This window comes from Myiozetetes cayanensis, unplaced genomic scaffold (assembly GCF_022539395.1).
Source record: "Myiozetetes cayanensis isolate MyiCay16 unplaced genomic scaffold, myiCay2020 scf1, whole genome shotgun sequence".
NCBI classification, from domain to species: Eukaryota; Metazoa; Chordata; class Aves; order Passeriformes; family Tyrannidae; genus Myiozetetes; species Myiozetetes cayanensis.
In genome coordinates, this window is record NW_026086604.1 from 45,665,746 (window position 1) to 45,689,151 (window position 23,406).

At 39.5% G+C, this 23,406-nt stretch overlaps 1 protein-coding gene across 1 annotated transcript in view; it reads right to left on the reverse strand.

The window, feature by feature from the left end:
• The window catches only part of TTC39C (tetratricopeptide repeat domain 39C), a 36,898-nt gene extending 13,992 nt beyond the window's left edge, over positions 1-22,906 (reverse strand). The window contains exons 1-6 of the mRNA XM_050317348.1: positions 22,651-22,906; positions 12,407-12,455; positions 10,445-10,573; positions 9,398-9,512; positions 5,653-6,007; positions 4,174-4,342 (exon numbers count right to left, since the gene is read on the reverse strand). Of these exons, the coding sequence (XP_050173305.1) occupies positions 4,174-4,342; positions 5,653-6,007; positions 9,398-9,512; positions 10,445-10,573; positions 12,407-12,455; positions 22,651-22,796 (963 nt within the window). The 5' untranslated portion in view covers positions 22,797-22,906. The remainder of the gene's footprint in view (positions 1-4,173; positions 4,343-5,652; positions 6,008-9,397; positions 9,513-10,444; positions 10,574-12,406; positions 12,456-22,650) is intronic.
• Between the last annotated feature and the right edge of the window lie 500 nt (positions 22,907-23,406).

A 23,406-nucleotide genomic window follows, 5' to 3' on the forward strand; every position in this document is an offset into this window, starting at 1 on the left:
CTGCAATGCCATACACCAGCCTGGGGTAGTACATGAAACACAAACCACTCAGTAATATACAAGTCCAGTTGGTTGCACATTCAATCTTCTGTAATTCATCCTTCTAACTTGTCTAGATCTCACAAGTGTTTTGACATCTGTCTAACTTTTCCTTCAGCACCAATCTCAGTTAAGTATGTTTCAGAGACATTCCTTTATAAATAAAGTTTCAATCATCTCCAGGGATTGCGACAATCTGCTGGAATACGAATTTCTGCTCTTAGTGTTCTTAATTATTATTTGTTTACTGTTTCAAGGAATAAACAGAAAGAATTACAAAGTCCCAAGAGTCTGCAAGTATAACATCGTGGCTGCACCTGAAATTGATGTTCCTGAGATTTATAAATACATATACACACACTTGTAATTCCTTTAACAGGCATTACTCATGCCTCTCTTGGACATAATACAAAGACAAAAAAAAACCCATACAGATATAAAATATGTAATATACAGAATTACATAAACATAAAAAGGATTAATAAAGCTAATGTGAGAACCCTAATCTTATATTTCTTGACTTCATACTAAAACTGAAAGCACCCCAACCCATCAACTAAGCATCTACAGAGCTTACCAGGCCCAAGTAGCTTCCCAAGCCAACACACATTTCCCCAGAGAGCTGTTCTGAAATCTCAGGACACTCTCCTTCTCCCAGAACGTCTCTGTTCTCAATCAGCACTCTGAATTTGTAAAGCTTTTAAGAAGTCATGTTCATAATTAAGGGGAAAACGAGAAGGCGGTTTCCTGCTAAAAGGTGACAATTTACACCAGAGAACACTGTACAGACATTTCAAAGCCTGTGTCTTCTATTCCTTGGCACACAGAAACCCATTTTTTCTTAGACATGGCACAAAGTCGAGTACAACTAGGATACTGTACTTTGTAGCCTAGAACAAGTAACTAGAAAAGTCAGCACAATTCTTGAATATAAACCTTGACATTATGCAAGCCCTGCAAATTTCTTTACTTTAGATATCACCATGACTTTCTTCCAGAAAGTTCACTTGAAACTTTTGCATGCTTATTATTACTCTTTCCATGCTTATTGTTACTCTTGCCCTTACTTTTCCATACCACACCCTCTCACCCCTAAACAGGAATAGTACCACTGATACCAAAATGTCTACAAAGATAACTAAAAAACCTGTCAGCATTACATTTAAGCACACTGAACATTTTCAGAAGCCTGCACATCACACACACTTTCGTACACCTGAATGTATGAATGGTGCTTTGCCCGTGAGGAGGAATATTTGGTACTTTTCCATTCAGACTCTTTACATGCACCTATACCAATTGAACTCTACGGATCAAGCCTCAGAATCCAAGTTTTTTGTCACAGCCCCAAAGACTTCTTGTTGTTTATATATACACACACATGCAGAGTCTGTTCAAAATCAGTTTCAATGTTACTGATTAGGAGAAAAAGAAAAAAAAAAAAAGAAAGAGAAAGCAAAATTGAAAGCAGAAAAGCAGAAATAGGTAAGATCCAGAACACCACCTCTCACTCTGCCCTCTCCCAGCTCAAGGTAGACTTTTAAGTGCATATAGGTTAAAGCACAAACTTCCCAATTTTGGTAAGACACCTGAAATAATATACCCATGCCCAGTGGAAAGAATTTAAACTTCCTGGTGCACTAACAGTTTCAAGGAAGGCAATATAAGCACTTCCCAGGCTTTGTAGGAGCTCTCTTTGCTCATTCTGGAAATGAGGAGGAAATTACAACTAACCATATTAGTCATGTAATCTATGAGTATCTTCTGGTTCAGAATCACAGCATCATCTACGTTGAAAAAGACCTCCAAGATCATACAGTCCAACCTTTGATTGATCACCACCTTGTCAATTAAACCAGAGCACTAAGTGCCACATCCAGTTGTTTCTTGAGCACCACCAGGGATGGTGACTCCACCACCTTCCTGGGCAATTTGTCCCAATGCTTAACAAAACCTTATGCGAAAAAATTCTTCCTGATGTCCAATCTGAACCTCCCCTGGCACTGCCTGAGGCTATGTCCTCTCACCCTGTCACTTGCAGCCTGGGAGAAGTGGCTGACTCCCACCTGGCTACAATCTCCTTTCAGCCAGCACTTGTAGACAGTGAAAAGATACCCCCTGACCCCCTTTTCTCCAGGTTAGAAAACCCCAGCTCCCTCAGCCACTCCTCATAGGAACTGAGCTCCAGACTCATTCACCAGCTTTGTTGCCTTTCTATGGACACTCTCCAGCACCTCAGTGTTTTCCTTGTAGCGAGGGGCCAGAACTAGACACAAGACTCAAGGTGCAGCCTCACCAGTGCTGAGTACAGGGGGACAATCAGTTCCCTGCTCCTGCTGACCACACTAATATGAAATGGATGCTGTAAGACCAATGCCCAGATTCCAGACACATGTAACCACGAGTGTATTGTGCAGAAATCCAGCACAGCTCCTTGCCATTAATGGCCACCAGCCACATGCCTGCCTTCAGTATTATGTCAACAGCATTCAAGCAAATTAGGCATGTAAATTCCTAACAAAATCTACAGAAGAGCCCTGGACATTTAATCAAAACCTTCAGACACAGCAGAACCTCCCTGATACAGGACCACTCGCAACAAAGCGATGGGGGAGGGGGAAGAGGCTGCTGAATGGAAAAGCTCTCATGCAAACACACACATGAATAGCAAAGGGATATTTTAATTCCTGTTAGCAACCAATAAGCTTTCTGCTGCCTAAGGGTCGTGGCTACACAGCATTCTGCCTGCCTAAGCTAAATAACTTCATTAACATGGCCACCCTGTCTCTGGCACAAACAGTTTCACTTGGACTTAAACTTCAGTATCTACACACTGCATCATTTAATACGCTAATACTGTAAGATTACATTTAAAGAACTCTCCTCTGAAACACACCGGTACTCCAGAAAGGGACTGACTTCACAAAACTGATATCATCCCAAACATATCCTCTTTCTTTACACATAGAAACATATACTAAGTCATACCCTGATAATCAATGTACTTGCATTTTTAACTGCACTTGCCTTCGTTGTGTAGCTATTCCTAACAAATTTGATTTTTACCATAAGAATGGAATACCCATGCAATTGAAGAAAAACCACCAAAATCTTCCCTACTCAGACAACAGTAATATTTCCCCAGGACTGACAGCTTGCCTGTGACAATGTAATTCCCAAAATGCACCACTGCCTTCAAAACAACAGCAAAAAAAAGAAAAATAATATCCAAATCCCATGCAAGAATATGCCTGCAAAATCTGATAGTCCACTGAAGCCTAGTCCTCTGTTCTGTTACTCTTGTCACCTCTCTCAGAATATTTAGCTGTATTTGAAAGACTTAATTGCAAACCCTAGCAAAGAATGACCACCAATATTAATATCTCAATGAGCTCTTGTAATTATGATGTTGAGATGAAGGAACATTCTGGGTTATTGCTTTTGTGTTAGGTTTTCTGGTTAATGTAATAGTTCAGAAAATATTCTGGTCTGATAAAAGCAGCAGCAGGAGTTGAGTAGTTTTAAGTACTTGTCTTCTATTACCACAGACTCTTAGAGAATAATTTAGCCAAAGCCCATGAGGTTGTTGCAGTGTTTGAACAGCACTTTGCAATAGCATCCACAAACACATTTTTAGTGAATACATTTCTGCTTGGGTCAGAGCTCACCCTTAGCAACAGAAAACATCCTGGTTTGACCTCTCAAAAGCAAAAGCAGTCATTTAAGGGAAATTACTGCAGAGAATTTGCTATATATGAACAATGCATAAAACAAAAAGGGGAAGATAAACGCTATGTACTCAGCAGATAATACTCAACAAATTAGCTTCACAAGCAAAACTGAAATAGCTCAAGAAATGCCTGAGTGACCAAAAGCACTTCCTTTTAGCACAGCCCACAAATGTATCAAGGAGCCAAAAAACAATTTCAAAATGTTAATTCAGATAGATGTAGTGGAAGAGCTGGGTTTGCATCTGCACTTGAAACTAGGAAGGATTTAATCCATTCTTCTTACTTATCTTTCCACATAGCTCACAATTTGCTAAAGCTTGCTTAATTCATCAACATCAGAAAAACATAAAATAACAAAGGGTGAGGAGGAGAAATCAGTCTAAAGGATGAAAATATGCAATACCTCTAATCGCTGTATCCTTCCCTTGAAGAACATGAACAGAGAAGAATTTGGATAAGCAGATTCTTTTTTTGCAAGAATTTCTTTTGCCTCTTTCAATCCTGCCTTGTTATCACTGCCGTCAAGGGCAAAAAAGGGACGAACAACTGTGTGGTACCACAAGAGAGCTAATCTAAAAGAAAGGTAAGAGTAAAAAGGATTACAGCTTGAAAACAGAAATTTAAGGATTAGGTTCTACACAGACAAATTTTTAATTTATTCTGAAAGACAAAGATAGATACGAATCTTTTATTATACAATCTGGCTTGAAAATAAACACAATACTATTGCCATACATCAACACACTCCTAAACTGCACCTGAACATACAATTCAGTGCACGTTACCCAAAGGCAAAGTAACAATCGAGCTCATTGCATCAAAGCAGTTGAGCTGTCAATTTTGAAAAAAGAAAAACTCACAGGAAAACTTTGAAAACTAATTGTTCATTAGAAAGGGAGGGAAAAAAAAACTCCAAAAACTCCCAAAACCAACCAAAAAAATCAATAAAAAACCTTAACACACATCAGCAGACACACTTGAAATCAATGTCAAAAAGAAATACATCCTGTTTTCAGAAGGGCAGACATCTACATGACCTACATCGCTCCTGGAAACAAGGGCAGAGCACAAAGAATTTCGAGATTATCTTAAGGAGGAAACATGCCCAAAAAATATCATTTTTCTTCCCCAGAAAGGAGAAAGAACAAATCAACAGGAACATTTAATCTTAAGCTTTTTTAAACAAACAGAAATTCAACTCTTCTACTGCTTGTCAATGTTTCAAAAGTGACATCTTATAGTACCTGCAGTAGATCCAGTAATAAAAGCATTCATTTGTAGATAATGTAACAATAACTTATGAGGGTAGTTTAAATTAGGTTTGGATAACCTTTTCCCTCTTTTAAAAAGACCTGAATGCAGTACGAAGTCTTGGAAAAAGAATACTCCTTTAAAAATACTATAAGGAACATCTCATTTTGCTGAGATGCTAAAATAAATTTTTAAAAAAATGAAAAAATTGAAAAGATCTTGGTCTAATATTAAGGAAAAACAGCTACATGAGATCAGTGACTCAGACAAAATAGTATGTTCTCCATAGCAGAGAATGTAATTCAGGTAAATTTACACAGACTTCAGGGGGAGCTTCTATTTAATCTGCTGGCATTTAAGTAACTAGACATGAGAACTGCAGGTAATGAAGAATACAGAAAAATACTGACAACACACCCCAAATATATGTAAATAATTAACGGCAGAGAGATCCCATACATTAGTAAGTGATGAATTTACTAAACCATGGCACATTAAGCAACAAACTACAGTTTATTTTACCTGCTGTTGTTTCCTTTAAAGCAACATGACTTTTTGGTTTTGACTTTTCTCCAGTTACTTACTTTCAGTACTAAGTTATCTACCAAAGCATTTCAATATAGCTACTCACGTAGCTAAAGGGGCCTTCATGTCCTTACTTTCACTTGCATACATCAGTGAGGAAAGCCCCTGTAGGCGGTCTCCAGGAAAACCCAGCAGGTTGATGATTTTGAGCAGGTTTGGGGGCACCATGGATATGCAAAGATGAAAAAGTCCATATCCAAAGCTAACAGCACCTTTCAGTCTGTTTAGCGAATCCTCCGTTACACCTTCTGCAGCAATATGATTATCATTTGCAGCATCAGAAGTCAAGGATTCCTGAGTTGTTTTCTTCTGATATATTTCCTGAAGTGTATTAATGTCCGTATAGCACTTATTGTAAATTTTCCAGGCTTTTCGGAGTATCCACCCACCTTTTATGTAAGCTAAAAATCAAGGGAAAAAAAAAAATACTTCAAGGACATATTTCAGAAGCCGTTTTAAGCAGTAAATGCTATTTCACAAACTCTAGGATGCTCTCTCCACTTGCATTAACTTACTGTATAAAGGGTTTTGTAATAGCTACTGTTCTTTCAAAGAGGTCTTGCATACTGGGCACTACAAACTTAAGTGTTCACAACCACAGACTTTACAACAACTGGCAACACAAAGGCACTTCCAGTCAGCTACACAGCAATAGAACTGTCAGAAAGAGAGAAATCAAAGAACTTCACACTGGGATTTTGCTTCACTATATAGGACAGATGAAAGAGCTGCCTGGCAGAGAAAAGCAAAACTCAAAAGAGATTACACCTCCTCTTAAGCCCATATTCTGTTAAAAGACAGTCGATAGGAAAATACCAAGAAAAGCCTTTCCTTTGGGCTAGATAGTAAGATTTTCAACATCATCATTTCCGTGCCCCTCACATGAATGTAGTGCCTTAATGATTAAAGAAAAAATTGGAAAAAATGAAAACATGCAGAAATGTTATGGTTTTAAATTATTTCTCAATTGCCTAACTTCCTCAATTTCAAATGCAATATGAGGACTTGAATTTCCCTAAAAAACCTGATCTTGAGGATTCACAGTTGAGAATGACAGAATACTCGGTCTCACTATGATCTTTATAAGAGGGTAAAAAAACACCTGATATCAAAAGATAAAGATTTGCCTATTTACACAGCAATCATCTCGTAAGCACATCCTCAGGTAATGACATGTGTTAAACAGGATACAAACAGAATATCCTTGTATATATTAATCATAAAAGCAGACAACAGCATTTTGTCTGTGACAGAGCCCCAAGAGTTAGGAACTGCAGTGACAAACACAGTAACTAAAAATAAAATAAAAACATGGTTATAGCAGCAGTGTTCGAAACAAATATAACCAAATTTGCAGAGATAAGTGTTATAACTAATGCCAGAATTAGATCATAACAGGTGGTGTGTGTCAAAGAAAAGAAAAATGCTATTAATACCAAACAACTCTTCACAAGCCTTTGATGCATTTGACAAAAATCCTTCCAATCCCAAAAAAACCCAAAACATTTCTAGAGAAAGTAACATCACAAATTAGACTATCTCTTTTTGGATTCTTGTTGTATGAGGAAGGGATAAGGTTAGTCTGATAGTCTTTAAAAACTGTACTGAGAAAGACTGCAAAATTTGTATTCTCAGTTGTGACAGATGGGATCTGTCAACATGAACTTGAGGTATTACAAGAAATTAATCCTCTATCTTGAGATCCATATTAAAGCATTATAATAAAAACGGAAACCTCTACCTTAATTCAGCTGCATTACAGGACTAACATTACTTCATTTTTAAGCAATTGGGTAATTTTTTGGCTGCACAAAGTACTTTAAAAGTTATGTGGTTCACCACAAGATAAATTCTCAGGCAACTATGCACAGCAATGCAGCACATCAATAATAAGAACATCCCCACATTTTACTTATCCTACAGTAGTTTTTCCCCTAATAGCTAACCACCGTGTTTCATTGCAAGCATGAAATAGAAAGGATGTATTAGGCAGAAAAAAAGTACAGTTTTAGGCTTTACTTTCATCAGCGTGCTGTCATTAACCCTAAATAATTTATATACTATTGATATACCAATATGAAACAAGCAAATTAAAACTACTAATTTCTAATTTTTTTAACATAAAAATTAAATCAAGCCAAATCACTGTGCTGATTTCCTAGCATGAAAGTAGTCAGACACATGACAGCAGTGGAAAGTATCAAGAAAAGGTAGTTCAATACTGCCGTGGGAAGTCAGTGTAAATTGCTGTGTTACCAACTTTATGATCAAACTATTCCTAATTACATCCATGACGGTGGAAAAGAAAATGTATTAAGCATACGAGGAAGCAGATTGTGTGTCATCATATGCTTCTTGTCAAACTGTTCCATGAAGACAAACAAGAAAATTTTCACCCAGCCACTGATCAGAAGTATTTGTCTGCCTTTTTTTTTTTTTTTAATTACACTCATTTCAATAATCTGGTTGCTGTTTCTGTGCAGAAACATGATAAAAACAGAAGACACGTATACATAAACAGAAAGATAATGTACTTTAAAAACCAAAATAATGGACCCAACGGTTCAGCAGTGGCAGCTTGGAATTTTAACTAAAGGTTCCAGGTATATTTTTTTACTGAGTAGAGTAACCCAAATGTACTGCATGTTCTGCAGTGCTCTCTCTGCTACCCACTTCAGTTTTCTGAGCAGCAGACAAGAGAGAAAAGGAATAGACACCACCCTCAGTTACAGCATCCAACCCAATTATGCAGCTGCAGAATACATACTGATCCGAAGGACAAAAAGCTTCAAGAGGGAGGGAAAAAAAACAACCACCATAAACAAAAACCCAGAACTGCATCAAAAATAGCAAGAACGTCTTTCTGCAGCACTAAACACACAGTAGACAGAAATATCCCCTGAATTTTTGCTAGCTAAAGCCAAACACATTCCTGATGCCACAGCTTGGAAGAAAACAAGTTTGAGCATCACAGAAAGCATTACGTCCCTGTTTGAAAATCTTAAGTGTTATTTTAAATAATCTGAATGTTATTTCCCTGATTCCTTTCAGCTGATCAGCAGTGTTTTCACCAACAATCTGGTCTGTCTGCCATCTCTTGGTCTTCACTGATTTGGTGAGAACCTGTGAATGCACTCACACTTTATATTTGACCTTGACCACATTTTCTATAAACTCATGGATAAAAGTAAGTTTTAAGATTATGGAAGAGATGTGGGAATGCAAGAAAACATTAGAAATGGCTTTGCAGTCCAGAGAAGGAGTTTATATTCAACACGACAGGATTAATCTCTTTGGCACACAAGGACACACTCTGGTGGCCAGAGAATAAGAACGGATTCAGCAGTTCCATCTTCAACACACTTCATTTAAAATTGCTTTCACTGGCAGTTTGTCAGTGGCCTGGACTTAATGGCCTCTTTTATCTTGCATCAAGCACACAGACACTACCCATCTTCGCTACCCATCTTCACACCAACTCCTCCAATGCCTCTATGAGAACACGCAAAGGGCTCCAACCTGCCCAAGGAAAAGCAGCTGAATGTGACTACTGGTATGAAAAAAAGCAAAAAGCCATACTCTGTAGCATCCCATCCTATTTTACACTATTACCTACACAAAGGTAGAACAATACCTCTGCAAGCGTACCAGTGTTGGAATGTTTCAACTGGAACTGTGCTCCTTCTTAAAAACAATCATCTTTATTGCTAGTCATACTGTGACTTTATGATCAAGCTTTATTAAAAAGACATCATGCAAAAATATATCTAAACATGAAAGCCACAGCACACCTGATAACTCTTGCTTTACAAATGAGAGCACAGCCAAGTAGACTTGACAGTCTGCTACAATTATTTGTCTTTGTAGACGATCTATCATGGATAGGGTGGATTTTCGTCCATCAACCTGTTTGGAATATACAAAGACAGAGCACAGAAAAGTATTAACAAAGATTACAGACAATACTTCTCTAAATCTGAGAAATCAAAAAATCCAAAATTAACTGCAAGTGGTACTACTGCTACTAATTCAGCATTTTGCAATTAATTCAGCATTTTGAAGGGCAAAACTATGCTAAAATTCCTTTGATAGGTCATCAAGTAAAAAATATTCAGAGGAGATTTAATTTTTATTTAATTATTACTAAATGCACCAGACATGGAATTAAAAGATGTTAGATAGGAATAGCACAGGAAGAGGTATACGACAATTGGCAGGGAAAACATAGTGCCTCTTAAGAATGGAGAGTCAAGTATGTCAAGTTCAATACTTTTTAGCAAGTAAACTAAATAATGAAGAGAAATGGCTTCTTTTTCTGCTATGTCACACTAGACAGGACATTCACTGGACATTTCTATACTATCACTTTTACTAGTCCTCAATCTGCATCCTTCATTCTTCCTTCATTATTTAGAGTGAAAAATCTAAAAAAGGAAGGAAAATTCCCTAGGAATACTCCTGGCTCACAGCACTCTGCGGCCTCAACATCACGACTTTTGAACATTACTAGTGCATGTATGAATTAAAGTTAACCTGAATTAGACAGGTTAAAAGCTTCCTGAGATAATTTAATAGATCACTAATTTGACATGTTAAAAACCAGTCACTAACAAAACACAACCTGCTGCTTTAGAGGAGGAATCACTTGGGATCAAGTATTTTACAATAATCAGGAAATCCAAGCAAAATATTTCACTTCATTTCCAAGGTTATCATTAATCTCAACTGCTCTTCACACACCAAAAATAATTTATTCAAAATAAAAGGAGGACAGAAAGGAAGTTTTCAGAAATATTTATCCAGTAGACAAATCCATATTTTAGAAATCATGTCCTTACATTCTTTTTAATTTTATTCTTGATTGTTTCTATAACTCCAGCTTCTTCACTTTCACAAAGTTTCTCAGTAGCCTTTAAGTCATCACATGCCAGTTGCATTTTCTCTTCTTCAAATGTCATCATGGCATTCTACCAAAAACCAAACACACTTATAAACAAATAGTTTATTTTTATGCACAAATAGTTTTACTTCTACAGAAGCTATGGATACTAAAAGTTTTCCTAAAAACCTGAGAATAAAACTTCTTTAAACAAAAGTAGTAATATACACACAAAAGTACAAATATTTTTAGCACAGAAACACCAAACTAGAGAATTGGGTACTTTATCAATATTTCAAGACAAATCAACTCAGCACTCAGTAAGTCCTTGCCCCTATCTCAGAGCTTCATATGCAGTCAAATTGAATGCACTGTCATGATGAATTTAGATAAATTCATTTTCAATTATTGTTATGTAAGGCACGATTTGTATCTGTGCAGGTACTGCTTTTATGTAATAAATCCATATATAAATAACAGGCCTCCAAAGTCAGTAACAAGAAACAGCTATTACATTTTTCAAAATAATAACCACAGTCCCTATATATAGGTAGGAAGAAAAAGAAACCGCATCTGACTCCAGCTACTGCTGAATTTCAGGACAAGTAAGATCTTTTCTTGGAGCTTTATTAAACAAAAGCTCTGAATGACACAGACACACCAAGTGCTGGTGCTATATTTAGAACAGCAGCTAAGCAAGATACATTCAAGATCCTCTGATGCTGCACTCTGATGTTACACTGGTTCAGCACATCAATTCAGATAAGCAAGCCTGAGAGATTCTCCCTCTTTCCTTTCTCCCCTCCAGTGACTTAAAAGAAAGCATAAGCTCCAGCAGGTGTCCTAATCAGTGTATTTGTCCATATTGCATACTAGAAAGAATTAAAATTTATTTCATTTATAAGTGATGTATTTCTGATACATTATAATAAATTCTGTCTTTAAAAAGAGTATTACCATGGATAATTTCTTGTGAGATACAAGATTAAACAGTAAAGTCAGAATAATAATAATAATGGCCAGTCTTCGCAAGCAAAGATCCGGGGAAGGTCTTTACACCTTCCAGCCTGCACATTGGATTTTTTAGGTGAGACACAGTGTGCACGGAACTGAGCCCACCCTTTAATCCTAAGGTTCATCTGCCGGGGCCAAGCGAGCTTGGACGGTGGCAGTGAGGTCCTTAGGACGTAGGTGGGTTGCCTTTAAGGGCTAACGAGCCCCACCTGCCCGGGAGTGGCCCTGACCGGGAATCGAACCCGAGTCTCGGCGGTGATAGCGCCGCGCCTTTACCACTAGACCACCAGGGGCTCCCCGAAAGTCAGAATAAGGACAGTATAAAAAACAAAATTTAAAAATTTAAACATTTTCTAATACACCTGCTCAATTTTATAGAATATATATTATAATTTCTTATTTCTAAAAAGCATTTTACAGACCTATCTTGCTCATTATGGTTTTATTGTCAATCAATATTCTCAGTTCTCATATATCCAGAAAGGAAGTAAAGTGAATGGACTGAATTAACAACTTTCACATGGCAGTATGGATGGAGAAATCTGCAACAGCAAATGTTACCAGAAAAGTAAGCATTTGTGAGTTTTCTTTTAATTAATTAATTAAATAACTCCACTGCTCACTTAAGAGAGTGTTTTATTATGCCTCTGTTAATGGAACACATAAATATTTCATACATTTAAGAAGCTTAATCACGGAACCTTTACTTTCTATTTAAACCACACAAGTAAACAAGCTTTATGTGATGTGATGCCTTGCTCTCCAGCTCCATTTAATCTAAATATTTGAAAAAAAATAGTTCCATAAAAATAACCAAATTTAGAGTATCCAGCATTATGAACATACATATGTGCACATACAAACATGAACCAAAAGAGATGTATACTCTGTGCTCTCTTCTACTCACCAAAAAACTGACAAAACTGGCTCCAAAACTCATTAATGGGCTATGGTTTCTGTAAAGAAAACAAAAAATAGTTAGTATATTTGTACATATTTTCTGTCATAAAGATCAATATAGCATTTCTTGGGTTTAACTTGTATGTTTGTAAATAAATCTTGGTGGGTTTTTTGTATCAAAGAGCTACAGAAAATTAAAAATCTGCCGGTTCTACTCTTCCCTTGTGATCCATCACTACAATTTTGTCCTACCAGACAAACGTCAGCCAGTTATATTAAGAGATTCCCATTTCTACCTGTTTCTATGAATTTAAGTTAACCTACCCAGATGTAAAAAAAATGCATCTACCACATGACAAAGTTGTTGTAAATGCAAGGTTCTTAAAAGGCTTATGGTTTTATAGCTGTTTGTTTCAACTTCAGAATACGTATCTTACTACACTCTGTAAAATAGTTTTAAGATGCTTCACCAATTCTCTTTGCAGGGCTATTCCCAAAGGGTGAAATCAACAGCTATATCAAAAAATACCATCAAATAAAACCTTGGTAATATATATGGGACAGGTTTCAAGCTTCAGTACAACCGTAGTCACACAGACCATGAGAGTACAGTAATGTCACATAGAAGGCACTTGAAAAAAATTAAAACTTAAAATGTCAGACCCTCAGTGGTACCACAGATTCACACTGTTCAATGGTGGGCTGCCAGGTTATGTGAAAACACAGACTTCCAGGATTTAAGAAGTATCATTTATGCTACAGATATATCTATATATATAGTTACACTACAGCACTTAATTTGTTTCCAACTTTATTCTGCAAGTATATTTTTAAGATAGCACAGGCACTTGAAAAACAAGGAGAAAGAAGTATATTACTAAAACACAAATTTCCAGTAGTGAACCTGTATTATATGATACAAGAGTTTGGTTTGGTTTTTTTACAAAGAAGCAGTCAGCAATGTTTCACACACACCCTTTTTCTCATTTGTAGATTTAGCATAAATATCTAAAAGCAAGGACATGAACAAGAATAATAAGAAAGAAAAACAGGAAAGATAATCAAACCAGAAAAACCTTCCCTTTTGATACACATTGCTCAATTCTGGATATAACCTGCCACATGTTTTCATTATTTTTCGAAAGAAAATAGGTTGGGTACTTCCCCCTTTGTTGGCACATCAACAAAGAACAGCCGCCAGTAAACGTCTCTGCTGTTCAGTACCTGGACTGTTCTCTACCGGCAGCTGTGTTTCACAGGGCAGTAACAATCAGCTACACAAATTACACTCGCTGCGGCTGGCACTTCCAGCATCCAGCATGAACTCCTGCTGCAGAGGGCACATGGCTCTCTCATAATCCCCTTCCCAACTCATGAGGCGTGCGGGACCCGTTTGGCAGGCAGTCTTACCACCATACTCAGCACAACCTTCACCATACACTTCAAGGTCACACCTCCTGCATTAGCAACACTCAACTGACCTAAAACTGCAGAACAGATCAGGACAAGAAATTTTTACATGTATGTCCTTAAGTATGAAGCTGCATTTACATCATACTCTCAAGGAAGCTCAGAAATAACCCAACTGGTTCATTTTTGAGTTTCCTCAGATCAACATACACAGAGAGAAAGCAGTTCTGGAGAGTTAAAAAATGTTAAAATAATGTTAAAAAATGAAGCAGTTAGTTACAACTGAGAGCCAACTGGTCTTTACAGAGTTGAAAATACACTGAAGCCCTTACTGCAAGCAGTGAAAATTTCCCAAGTATTTTAATGTATATTTGTCTGAGGACAACTCAGTTTTTTCCCCAAATACATATTTATCTTTTCAACTGATCTTTCAAAACTGCTTCCACACTTGTACTGTGTTTCCAGTTTCATCCCCCATGATCAAAGGCAAAACAGTGAAAAAATCATCCACAGATGATTTTAGAGCCACATCACTCTATTCTGAAATTATCAGTAGCTGTAATACATGAGGCAAATGTCGCAGATCAGTTCTTTTTAACTTTCAGTCACTCAATCTATAAAAAGCATTGCCATTACAGCACATATGGGCTGTAGCACAAAAGGACCCTGAAGCAAAAAAATATGATGCAAAATATTATACGATGTCTGGAGGATGCTTCTGTTGAGACCATGGGGTTTGGCAATCAAAACACGCAAACTTCACTGCAGGAGCTCCCCACACAGGGTTCGTGCAACCACCAAACAAAATAAGAAGACTTCTGCCACATTCCTAAGTAGTCGCTGTAGTCATTATAACTGCAGCTTTATGGAAGATCATTTAGTAAGGTAATTTCAGTGTTTAAAATCCATTTTAAACAACAACCATGTTCTGTGCTTGATCTTCGTGAATGTTACGTTGAATCATAAATTCTTTAACAGCTTAGGGCTATCTTTTCCTTGAAAACTAGGAAAAAAGTTTGCAATGGCACAGTACTGTTCCAGTAAAAATTAAGGCGTGACTAATGATGACAATAAATTTTTGAGAAAAATATAATTCCACAAAAATAACTCTTGGCTCAAGCTCCTTATAAGTGACCTTCAGCTTCAGACATGATTTTACATCTTTTCTGACAGATACCAAAAGTTAAGATACAAAAAAATGAGGTAGCACTTGGGAAAATACTAGCAGCAAACCAATGGCCATATCAATGTTGGCAGGAGTTATGGAACTGAATACAAATTAACACTGGGACACTTCACTACCCAAGTTGTCCTCACGACTTTGAAAGCAACAGCCTCTATTCAGTAAAGAAAAATCTCAAGACTTTTAATTAGCTCAAAGATTAAAAGAGAAAAAAAAAAAAAAGCACCAGTCTCCAGACATATTTTGTAAAACACTGTTTGCCCCTCAGCTAGGAAACTAGGACTCAGAAGATATCTTTATTGTAAGAAATTGTGCTATTAACACCATTACTAAAAGATATCACAGTAAAAGGTTCTACATATCAATACAGTTGGTATACATAACCACACTTAAGTCAAAAACTTCAGTGCACTGAAGTAGAACTTTCCTCCAGGTATATAAACCAGCGTTACATGAGGAACTGCTTCTCCCAGTAAACCCTGACTAATTTGACTCATATCAAGGCATATCTTTAAGATAGTAATTCAATTTCAGAAGAAAGGTGTTTGCCATGCCCCATTTTCACTGTTTGCCATGGTGTTTGCCATGCCCATTAATCTTCCATTAATGATAACATTCAGGACTTTTAAACCTTGGTTTAATAATGCTGAGATAATACAACCCAATTTTACCATAAAAAAAATAAATCAGAACTGAAGCACATAAAACCAAACAAACATCTCAGTTACTCCTCAGTATTTTTTTTCTACAGCAATTTCCGAGACAGTATTTCCCTTCCAAATACATCCGCTTCTAAAGCTACTACAGCCTAGCTCAAGTTTAAATTTAGAGTAATGTAATTAACCTGCCAACATTTCCTCCCCGCTTTTCTAGGCATTGGTACTTTAACCACAGTCCACTCAGAATTCCAGTCATCATACTAATAGTGATACTCAAGTTGAAACAAACTATTTTCCTTCAAAGTGGGAGAGTAAACCATAATGGCATGTAAATTCTTGGATAAATATTGAAGCAGCAACTAAATATGTTAAAACAAAAAGAAAGTGTAAATATAAAGGTAAGGAACTTACTGTAACAACACAGAAATCCTTTGGCCATTATTCCATCACAGATTATTCTAAAATATGTTGTAAAAATTATTTGTGAGACTACAAACATGACAGATTTATGTAAGTATACATCTCATCCAGTACTGGTATATGAAATATCCAAGGTAATTTAAGTGTCACAGAACCATTACAGTATTAAGACACACTGAGAACTGCATATGTCAGATCTCAGTTTAGTTTACATTTCATAATCAGCCCAAATTTGTTTTGTTAAATTAAACCATACCATACACTTCTGTTTTCACTAGAAATACACAACCAAAACAGAAATTCAGGAATAAAGAAATAATTCTGTAGCCCTATTCCATCTAGTTTTTACCTCATTTGTTTTGTCCTTTTGCAAATTAAGAGGGGATCACTTTGCTCTAACTTTTTACTAGAAATAGTAGATCAAAGAATGGGTGAAAAATCTTTACACAGTGTTTGTATCTTTCACAGAGTTAATTTCTCAGCGTTAAATAAGATCTGCTTGCTATCATATCTCTTTTGCCATCTCCACCAAACCTGTCTTCTAATTTCTGACCTACAAACTCAGATTTTAGTTTAGCTTCTCCCATCTTCCCTTGGACTTCTACCTGCCAGATACTGCCCCATATTACAAATGGACCTCTCAACCTCCCTCTACTCTTTCCACCACTTCTTTTGGTGACACCACCTGTCTCTGTCATGAAGGCCACAAAAGTAAGCATCACACTCAATGTGATTATCTCCACATACCCAGGTCTCAGAAGATTTAAACTGCAGAACACTTAAAATATTTTTAATCTATCCACGTCACTGGAAGATTGGTGCTGGGTTTTGTGCACTGCTATAACGTACTCTGCCTAGCCTTGAGCAATGAAATCTTACCTTGCCGAGATATGCATTTATGACACATTCAGAATACCACTACTAAAGATCACTTCCCTTGTAAATAACTCTCCTTTTTATGCATCCATCTAGCAGCTGCTCCTCTGCCTATGGCTGCAATAAACAAAAGCACACAGGACTGCTACCAGGGCACTCATGATTTATTCTCACACTGCCAATCCAGATGCTATCATCATCCTTCTCCCAACCAACTGACGTCAGTTCCCACTCTGCTGTCCTTATCTTTAGAGAAGCTACTGAAGCATCTACTAAATCACTTAATTTTTGCTCTTAATGTTCCTTTGTTGAGCTACATAAGCAAGAATTTTAACAGCGATTAGACAGCCCATACATGGGCTATAATCTACCTACTGATCAATGCTGGTTTAATGTCACCTTGTCTCAACTTCTATTTGGGTCGAAAGTATTTTGAGCCAGAGTCAGCATTTTAAATTAGTAATGTGAGGTTCAAACACCTATCCACAAGGGAATTTCTGGTCCATTGCTGAAGCTCGTATGTCTGTTAATACCTATAATGTAACATGTCAACTTTAATTTCTTTTTTTTTTTAGGTAATCATACTGAGCTTTTCTGCCATTTGCTCCAGCTTATCATTATACTCTATGTTCTGCTTTACCCCAGCAGGTTCTACAGCATGCTTTTCTATATTGGCCGCATTCTTTAAACCTTTACACACTTTGTCTTAGAATCACATTTCCTCTACATCATCTTTATTTTCTTCTTTGGAGATGACCTCATTATATAAATTTTACTTTTCATCTTGCACAATTTGTCCTTCCATTCAGATGGAAGTGGAAAACTTTATCAAGCCTTCTCAGATGTAAGTCATTCATGCAGAATCACACATTTCACTGGTAGGAGACAGAAAATTGTTGGATTTCTTGTGAGATAACATCCCTGATCTTATGATTTATGCCCTGGCATCCAGGAGGGCCAACTGTGTCCGGGGTGCATCAGGCAGAGAGTTGCTACCTGGTCAAAGGACATGACTGCCCAGTCTGTGCTAGTCTCACCTCAAGTCCTGTGTGCAGTTTTGGGTAGTGCAATATAAGAAAGATATTAAGCTCTTAGAAAGTATCCAAAGGAAGGAAACGAAGATGGTGAAGGGCCAAGAGAGGAAGCTGTATGAGGAGTGGCTGAGGTCACTTGGCCTGTTCAGCCTGGAGAAGAGCAGACTGAGAGGAGACCTCATTCTAGTTGCAACTTCCTCATAAGGGGAAGAGGAGGGGTAGGCACTGATCTGTGGTGACCAGTGACAGGACCCCAGAGAACGGCCTGAAATTGTCTCAGGGGAGATTCAGGCTGGATATTAGGAAAAGGTTCTTCACCCAGAGGGTGGTTGGGCACTGGAACACGGTCCCCAGGGAAGCGGTCACAGCATCGAGCCTGACAGAGTTCAAGAAGCGTTTGGACAGCACTCTCAGGCACATGGTGTGATTCATGGAGTAATCCTGTGAAGGGCCAGACTTGAACTTGATCATTCCATGGGTCCCTTCCAACTCAGGATATTCCATGATTCTACAATTTATCATGTGAGTCAACATTTAGCTAAGAACTCCTGATTTTATTTGACACTCTCTTCTCTCCTCTTAGCTGTAGGAAGTTTTTAAATAATTTTTGAATTGCAAATGCTTTTAGGAAGTGAAGAATCAGCAAAAAAAAATAGGTCTTTTGACAGTTTCTTTCCTTCTTAAATGCTTAGGAATCCAAAAAATACAAGGGGAAAAAGAACACTCCAGTTCCAGCTTTCCTGCTAATGTCAGGGTGGTTCACCAAAACAATCCCACCGGCTGACTTAGGGCTCCACCTCCAATGCCTATGTCCCTGGTTATCTTCCACATCTCTTGTAGCTTCTACAGGTACTCAAAGTTTAAATTGATGAGAACTGTGATGGTCTCAGCATTGTTCAAGCTGAATAGAAAGACTGACACGTGACAGTTTCAAATATGAGTTTGCACTACAGGGACCTGACACAGCTACAAGCATTAAAGACAGTGGTGCTGTCTGCTGCAGCTTTACGGAAATAAAACATCCACTGGTATTTGATTTATGTTCAGAATGTTATCACCAGTGACAGATGGAGGATCTGGCCTTCTTAAAAAAAATAAAATTCATGAAAAAGCACATGCAGTTTCTGATGCTACCTGCAGATGATTTTTTAAAACTCTGGTACTTCCTTGAAGCATAATTTAGAACAAAACAAGTCACAAACTACACCAGACAAAACATTAACTGCTTTAGTGTGATAGTCACAATGCAGTTCCAACTACATATTGTATCTGACACACAACTGACATATTCATCTGACTTCTTCAGATATTATTTAGAAATATACGAGCTCTAAACACCAACAGACAAAATACTACTCTCCCATGCCCAACACGGAAACAATGGTTCTACAGCCCATTCAAAGTACCACCACTCTTGAAAGGCAAGGTTTTATTTATGTGGTTATACATATGAAACACAGCTGCAACTCCTACCCTGGTTTCCTCAGGGACTGCATTATGACCAGTTTTCAAACATGACTGACTCTGGCCTCAGCAGTCAGCTTTCTGGAAGATGAAAAAAATGTAGAATACAAAACAAAAACAGGTCCCACCTGTCCCACAGAGACAGAAGCATTGATTTGAATTAATTTTTCACAAGATCTTTCAGTGGCAAATGAAGTAAAAATTAAAGGAATAAAAAGTAAAAGCAAAACCAGTCATTTCTAAGAAACAGTTTTACATAGTTTAAATGATGTGGCTACTGAAACTGAAGTTTTGCTGAATAATTAAGTTTCCAAACAGTTTTGTAGGTTCTTAAACAGTTTTCATAAGAAAAAGGCCTCCTTTCCTCCCTTCATTTCTGCATTTCATCTGATAACTGTTACACTTCTGAAACAGAGCTAAACTACCTGCATAAGCAGTAGTTTAGAATTAACATTTTCTATGAAAGGTCACTTGAAATACAGACAACTATTACATTACAAAAGCTGCATTCCATCTTTGAGCTCTAGTGCCACAAATTACAAACATCTATATTAAATTATGAAGAGTTCCCAATAGCTGCTCATTCGGCTTACCAGCCCCATTTAGGATGGGTTCTATTTCATAATTCCAAGCACACAACCAACAAAAACATACCCATTAAGACTGCATGCAAAAAAAGATGTAATAGTATTACTTAAGTCCTTTCAGGAAGAACACATTCAAGACAAGTATAGAACCCAAAACTGTTGGGGGAAACATGTACATGCCTCCAAAATTCAAATTTACAGGAAGTTGAGGATACTTTACTGTATTGTCTCTCCTACGTCAAATACATTTTCAAAACACAGTTAACACGCAATCCAGAGGTCTATTAGTCCACAGCAAGAGGAACCCTGCTATAAATTTTGGGATGATGTTTTTAAATGACTGTGAAAATCTCCAGTTCTAAGACAGCAATTATCAATTTATGATCCACAAACCATTAATCTTAAGAAGGAATTCCTATTTCCTCTTTCCTAGTGGTGTTTAAAGGCCAGGATCAAAAAGTACACTGAACTCAGAGGCACTTCTTGATAAAACCAAAAAAAGAAAAGCCTGCACCTGGAAAAAAAGATTGACAAGTTTCTGCATTTAAGATATCTTTAGTAATAAACCTCCTAGACAAACAAGAGAACAGTTTGCAGAAGAGATCATTATTGACCCTTACAAGCGAGGATTAAACTACATTTTGAGAACAGGAATCTTAACAATTTTACTCCCTAGCACTACTTTACAATGTAAGAAGCATCACATATTTAGAATTCCTAGACTACTTCCAGATTCACACTACTGAGAGAGCAATGGCACAACACAACCAAAAGGGGAGGAAACACCACTGAGTGTTCCTTAACTGGCACCTTAAAAAATTACACAACACAAAACCAAGCAATTGAACAACTGACGACTCCAACAGAAAGAAATACTCAAGAAATAAGTAACTCATAGGATGCAACTTCACATGACAGAAACATGACACTTAGGGACACAGTTTAGTGGTGGTCTTGGCAGTGCTGGGTCAACAGTTGGACTCTGATGATCTTCGAGTTTATGCATGTGAGGAATGCAGAATTGGACCTTACTTGCTACCTGCAACATTCCAGTTAGTACAACAGTACTGTGCATGTCACATAGCAACATATACTAAAGACAGAATGATGTATATAATATTAGACCGCTGCAGGTACACAATAAAGTTGTTATTGCATTATTATTAAGCGGAATGTTCTTCTCTTACTACCTGCACTCTTACTTCCAACCACCCCTTCTGTAAACAAGATTTAAGTACTTAAGTACACCATCACTATGAAGTTCTATTTTAAGTCAACTGAAGTCTTATTCAATCACACAGACAACAGCAATATAGTGCATATTAATTATTTAGAATGTATGCGCAATTACAGCAGCTCAAGCTCAGGTGGAAGACAGTAGCCCTCAGAAAAAAAAGCAAGGACAGGTAGGGGCAATCTTTTCTCTAAGACTGGCTTACACAGCTGTGTTAATGCTGTTTCTAGCAGATGCCTACTTAACGCAGAAACCTAGACATGATGTATGTAGAGATTATGAACATAATCTTACAGCCTGAAGATAATCACAGCAGCACTCAGGGACCTTCCGTTGCTGTTTTGTGGGCCAAAAACGGCATCAAACCGAATACAAGCACCAGAGCGAAAACCCCCCCAGGACAGTTCTCCAGGCACACGTGTGTGCTTACACATACATGACAGACAAACGCCGCCAGTGCTACCGAGGGACCCCTGCTCGGCCCCTCCCCACCCCTCCAGACACCCCCCACCGCACACACCAACCACCATCCCCACAATGCCGACCTGCAGCCCCTCAGCCAGGATCTCGGGGGCGAATCCCCCGAGCCAGCAGTGTGCCCTTGTGGCCAAGGAGGCCAATGGTATCCTGGGGTGTATCGGGAAGAGCACTGCCAGCAGGTCGAGGGAGCTGATCCTGCCCCTCTACTCAGCCCTGGTGAGGCCACATCTGGAGTGCTGTGCCCAGTTCTGGGTTCCTCAGCGCAAGGGAGACACGGAGCTCCTGGAGTGCGTCCAGCAGAGGGCAACGAGGATGACTGGGGGGACTGGAGCATCCCTCTTAGGAGGAAAGCGTGTGGGAGTTGGGCCTGTTCAGCCTTGAGCAGAGGTGACTGAGAGGGGACTCATTAACGTGTAAAAATAGAGGCGGGGTGCCAAGAGGATGGAGCCAAGCTCTTCTCGGTGGTGCCAAGCAAAAGGCAAAGAGGTAATGGACAGAAACTGATGCACAGGAAGATCCACGTGAATAAGAGGAACTTTATTGTGTGAGTGACCGCGCACTGGAACAGATAGCCCAGAGAGGCTATGAAGTCTCCCGCAATACCGACACTCAAGAACCGCCTGGACGCAATGCTGTGCCATGTGCTCTGGGATGACCCTGTCTGAGCAGGGATGCTGGACCAGACGACCCCACTGTGGTCCCTTTCCACCTGACCCAGTCTGTGATGCTGTGCATCACGCGTGCCCCTTCCCCAGAGAGCGCTGACCGAGGCAGGGACCGGCGGCACGGACGTCTCGGCTCGGCGGGGCCGGCCCGGGCGAGGCTGCCCGCGGCGGGGGACCCGGTGCGCCGGCACAGGGGAGGGCCGCGCCGGGGAAGGGGCCAGGGGGCGGCCGGGGCTGACCTGTATTTCTTGAAGAGCTGGTCGGACTCGCGGAAGCCGTTGTTCAGCAGCATGTTGATGCCGGCCAGCGCCAGCTCCGCGTCCTCCATGGGCAGCGGCGTCTCCCCGTCCTCCCGTGGCGGCGGCGGCTGCTCCGAGCCGGCCATGACGGTGAGGAGGCAGCGGGACCCAGCCGGCTCTCCTCTATCTATACCTGTCTGTCTGTCTTTCTGTCTGTCTTTCTGTCTATCTGTCTGTCTATCTATCTATGTACCTATCTATCTATCCACCCACCCGCCCGCCCCTTCCCGGGCGCGCGCTGCGGGCGGAGCCGGGCGCGCGGGTGCCGGCGGGGTCGCGAGCCGTGAGGTGGTGCCGCCGCCCGCGCGCGCCGCAGCCGCCCCGCGCCCGCGAACCCTCCCGAGCGGCGGCGCGCGCCCCCCCACACAGCGCGCAGGCGCCGCCGCCGCGCGGGCCGCGCAGGCGCGGGGGCCGCGCCGGGCTGAGGGGTCGGGGGAGCGGCGGGCGCGGGGCGGTGTCACCCGCGGCGGGGTCGGGGCTGCCCCGCCCCGCAGAGCCCTCAGCCCTCCTTCGCAGGGTAACAGTCACAGGGTACCCTGAGTCGGAAGGACCCACAAGGACCGTCAATTCCAACTCCTGGCCCTGCACAGGACCACCCCCCAAGAGTCACACCATGTGTCTGAGACCACTGTCCAAAAGCTTCTTGAACTCTGTCAGGCTTGGTGCTGTGACCGCTTCCCTGGGAGCCCGTTCCAG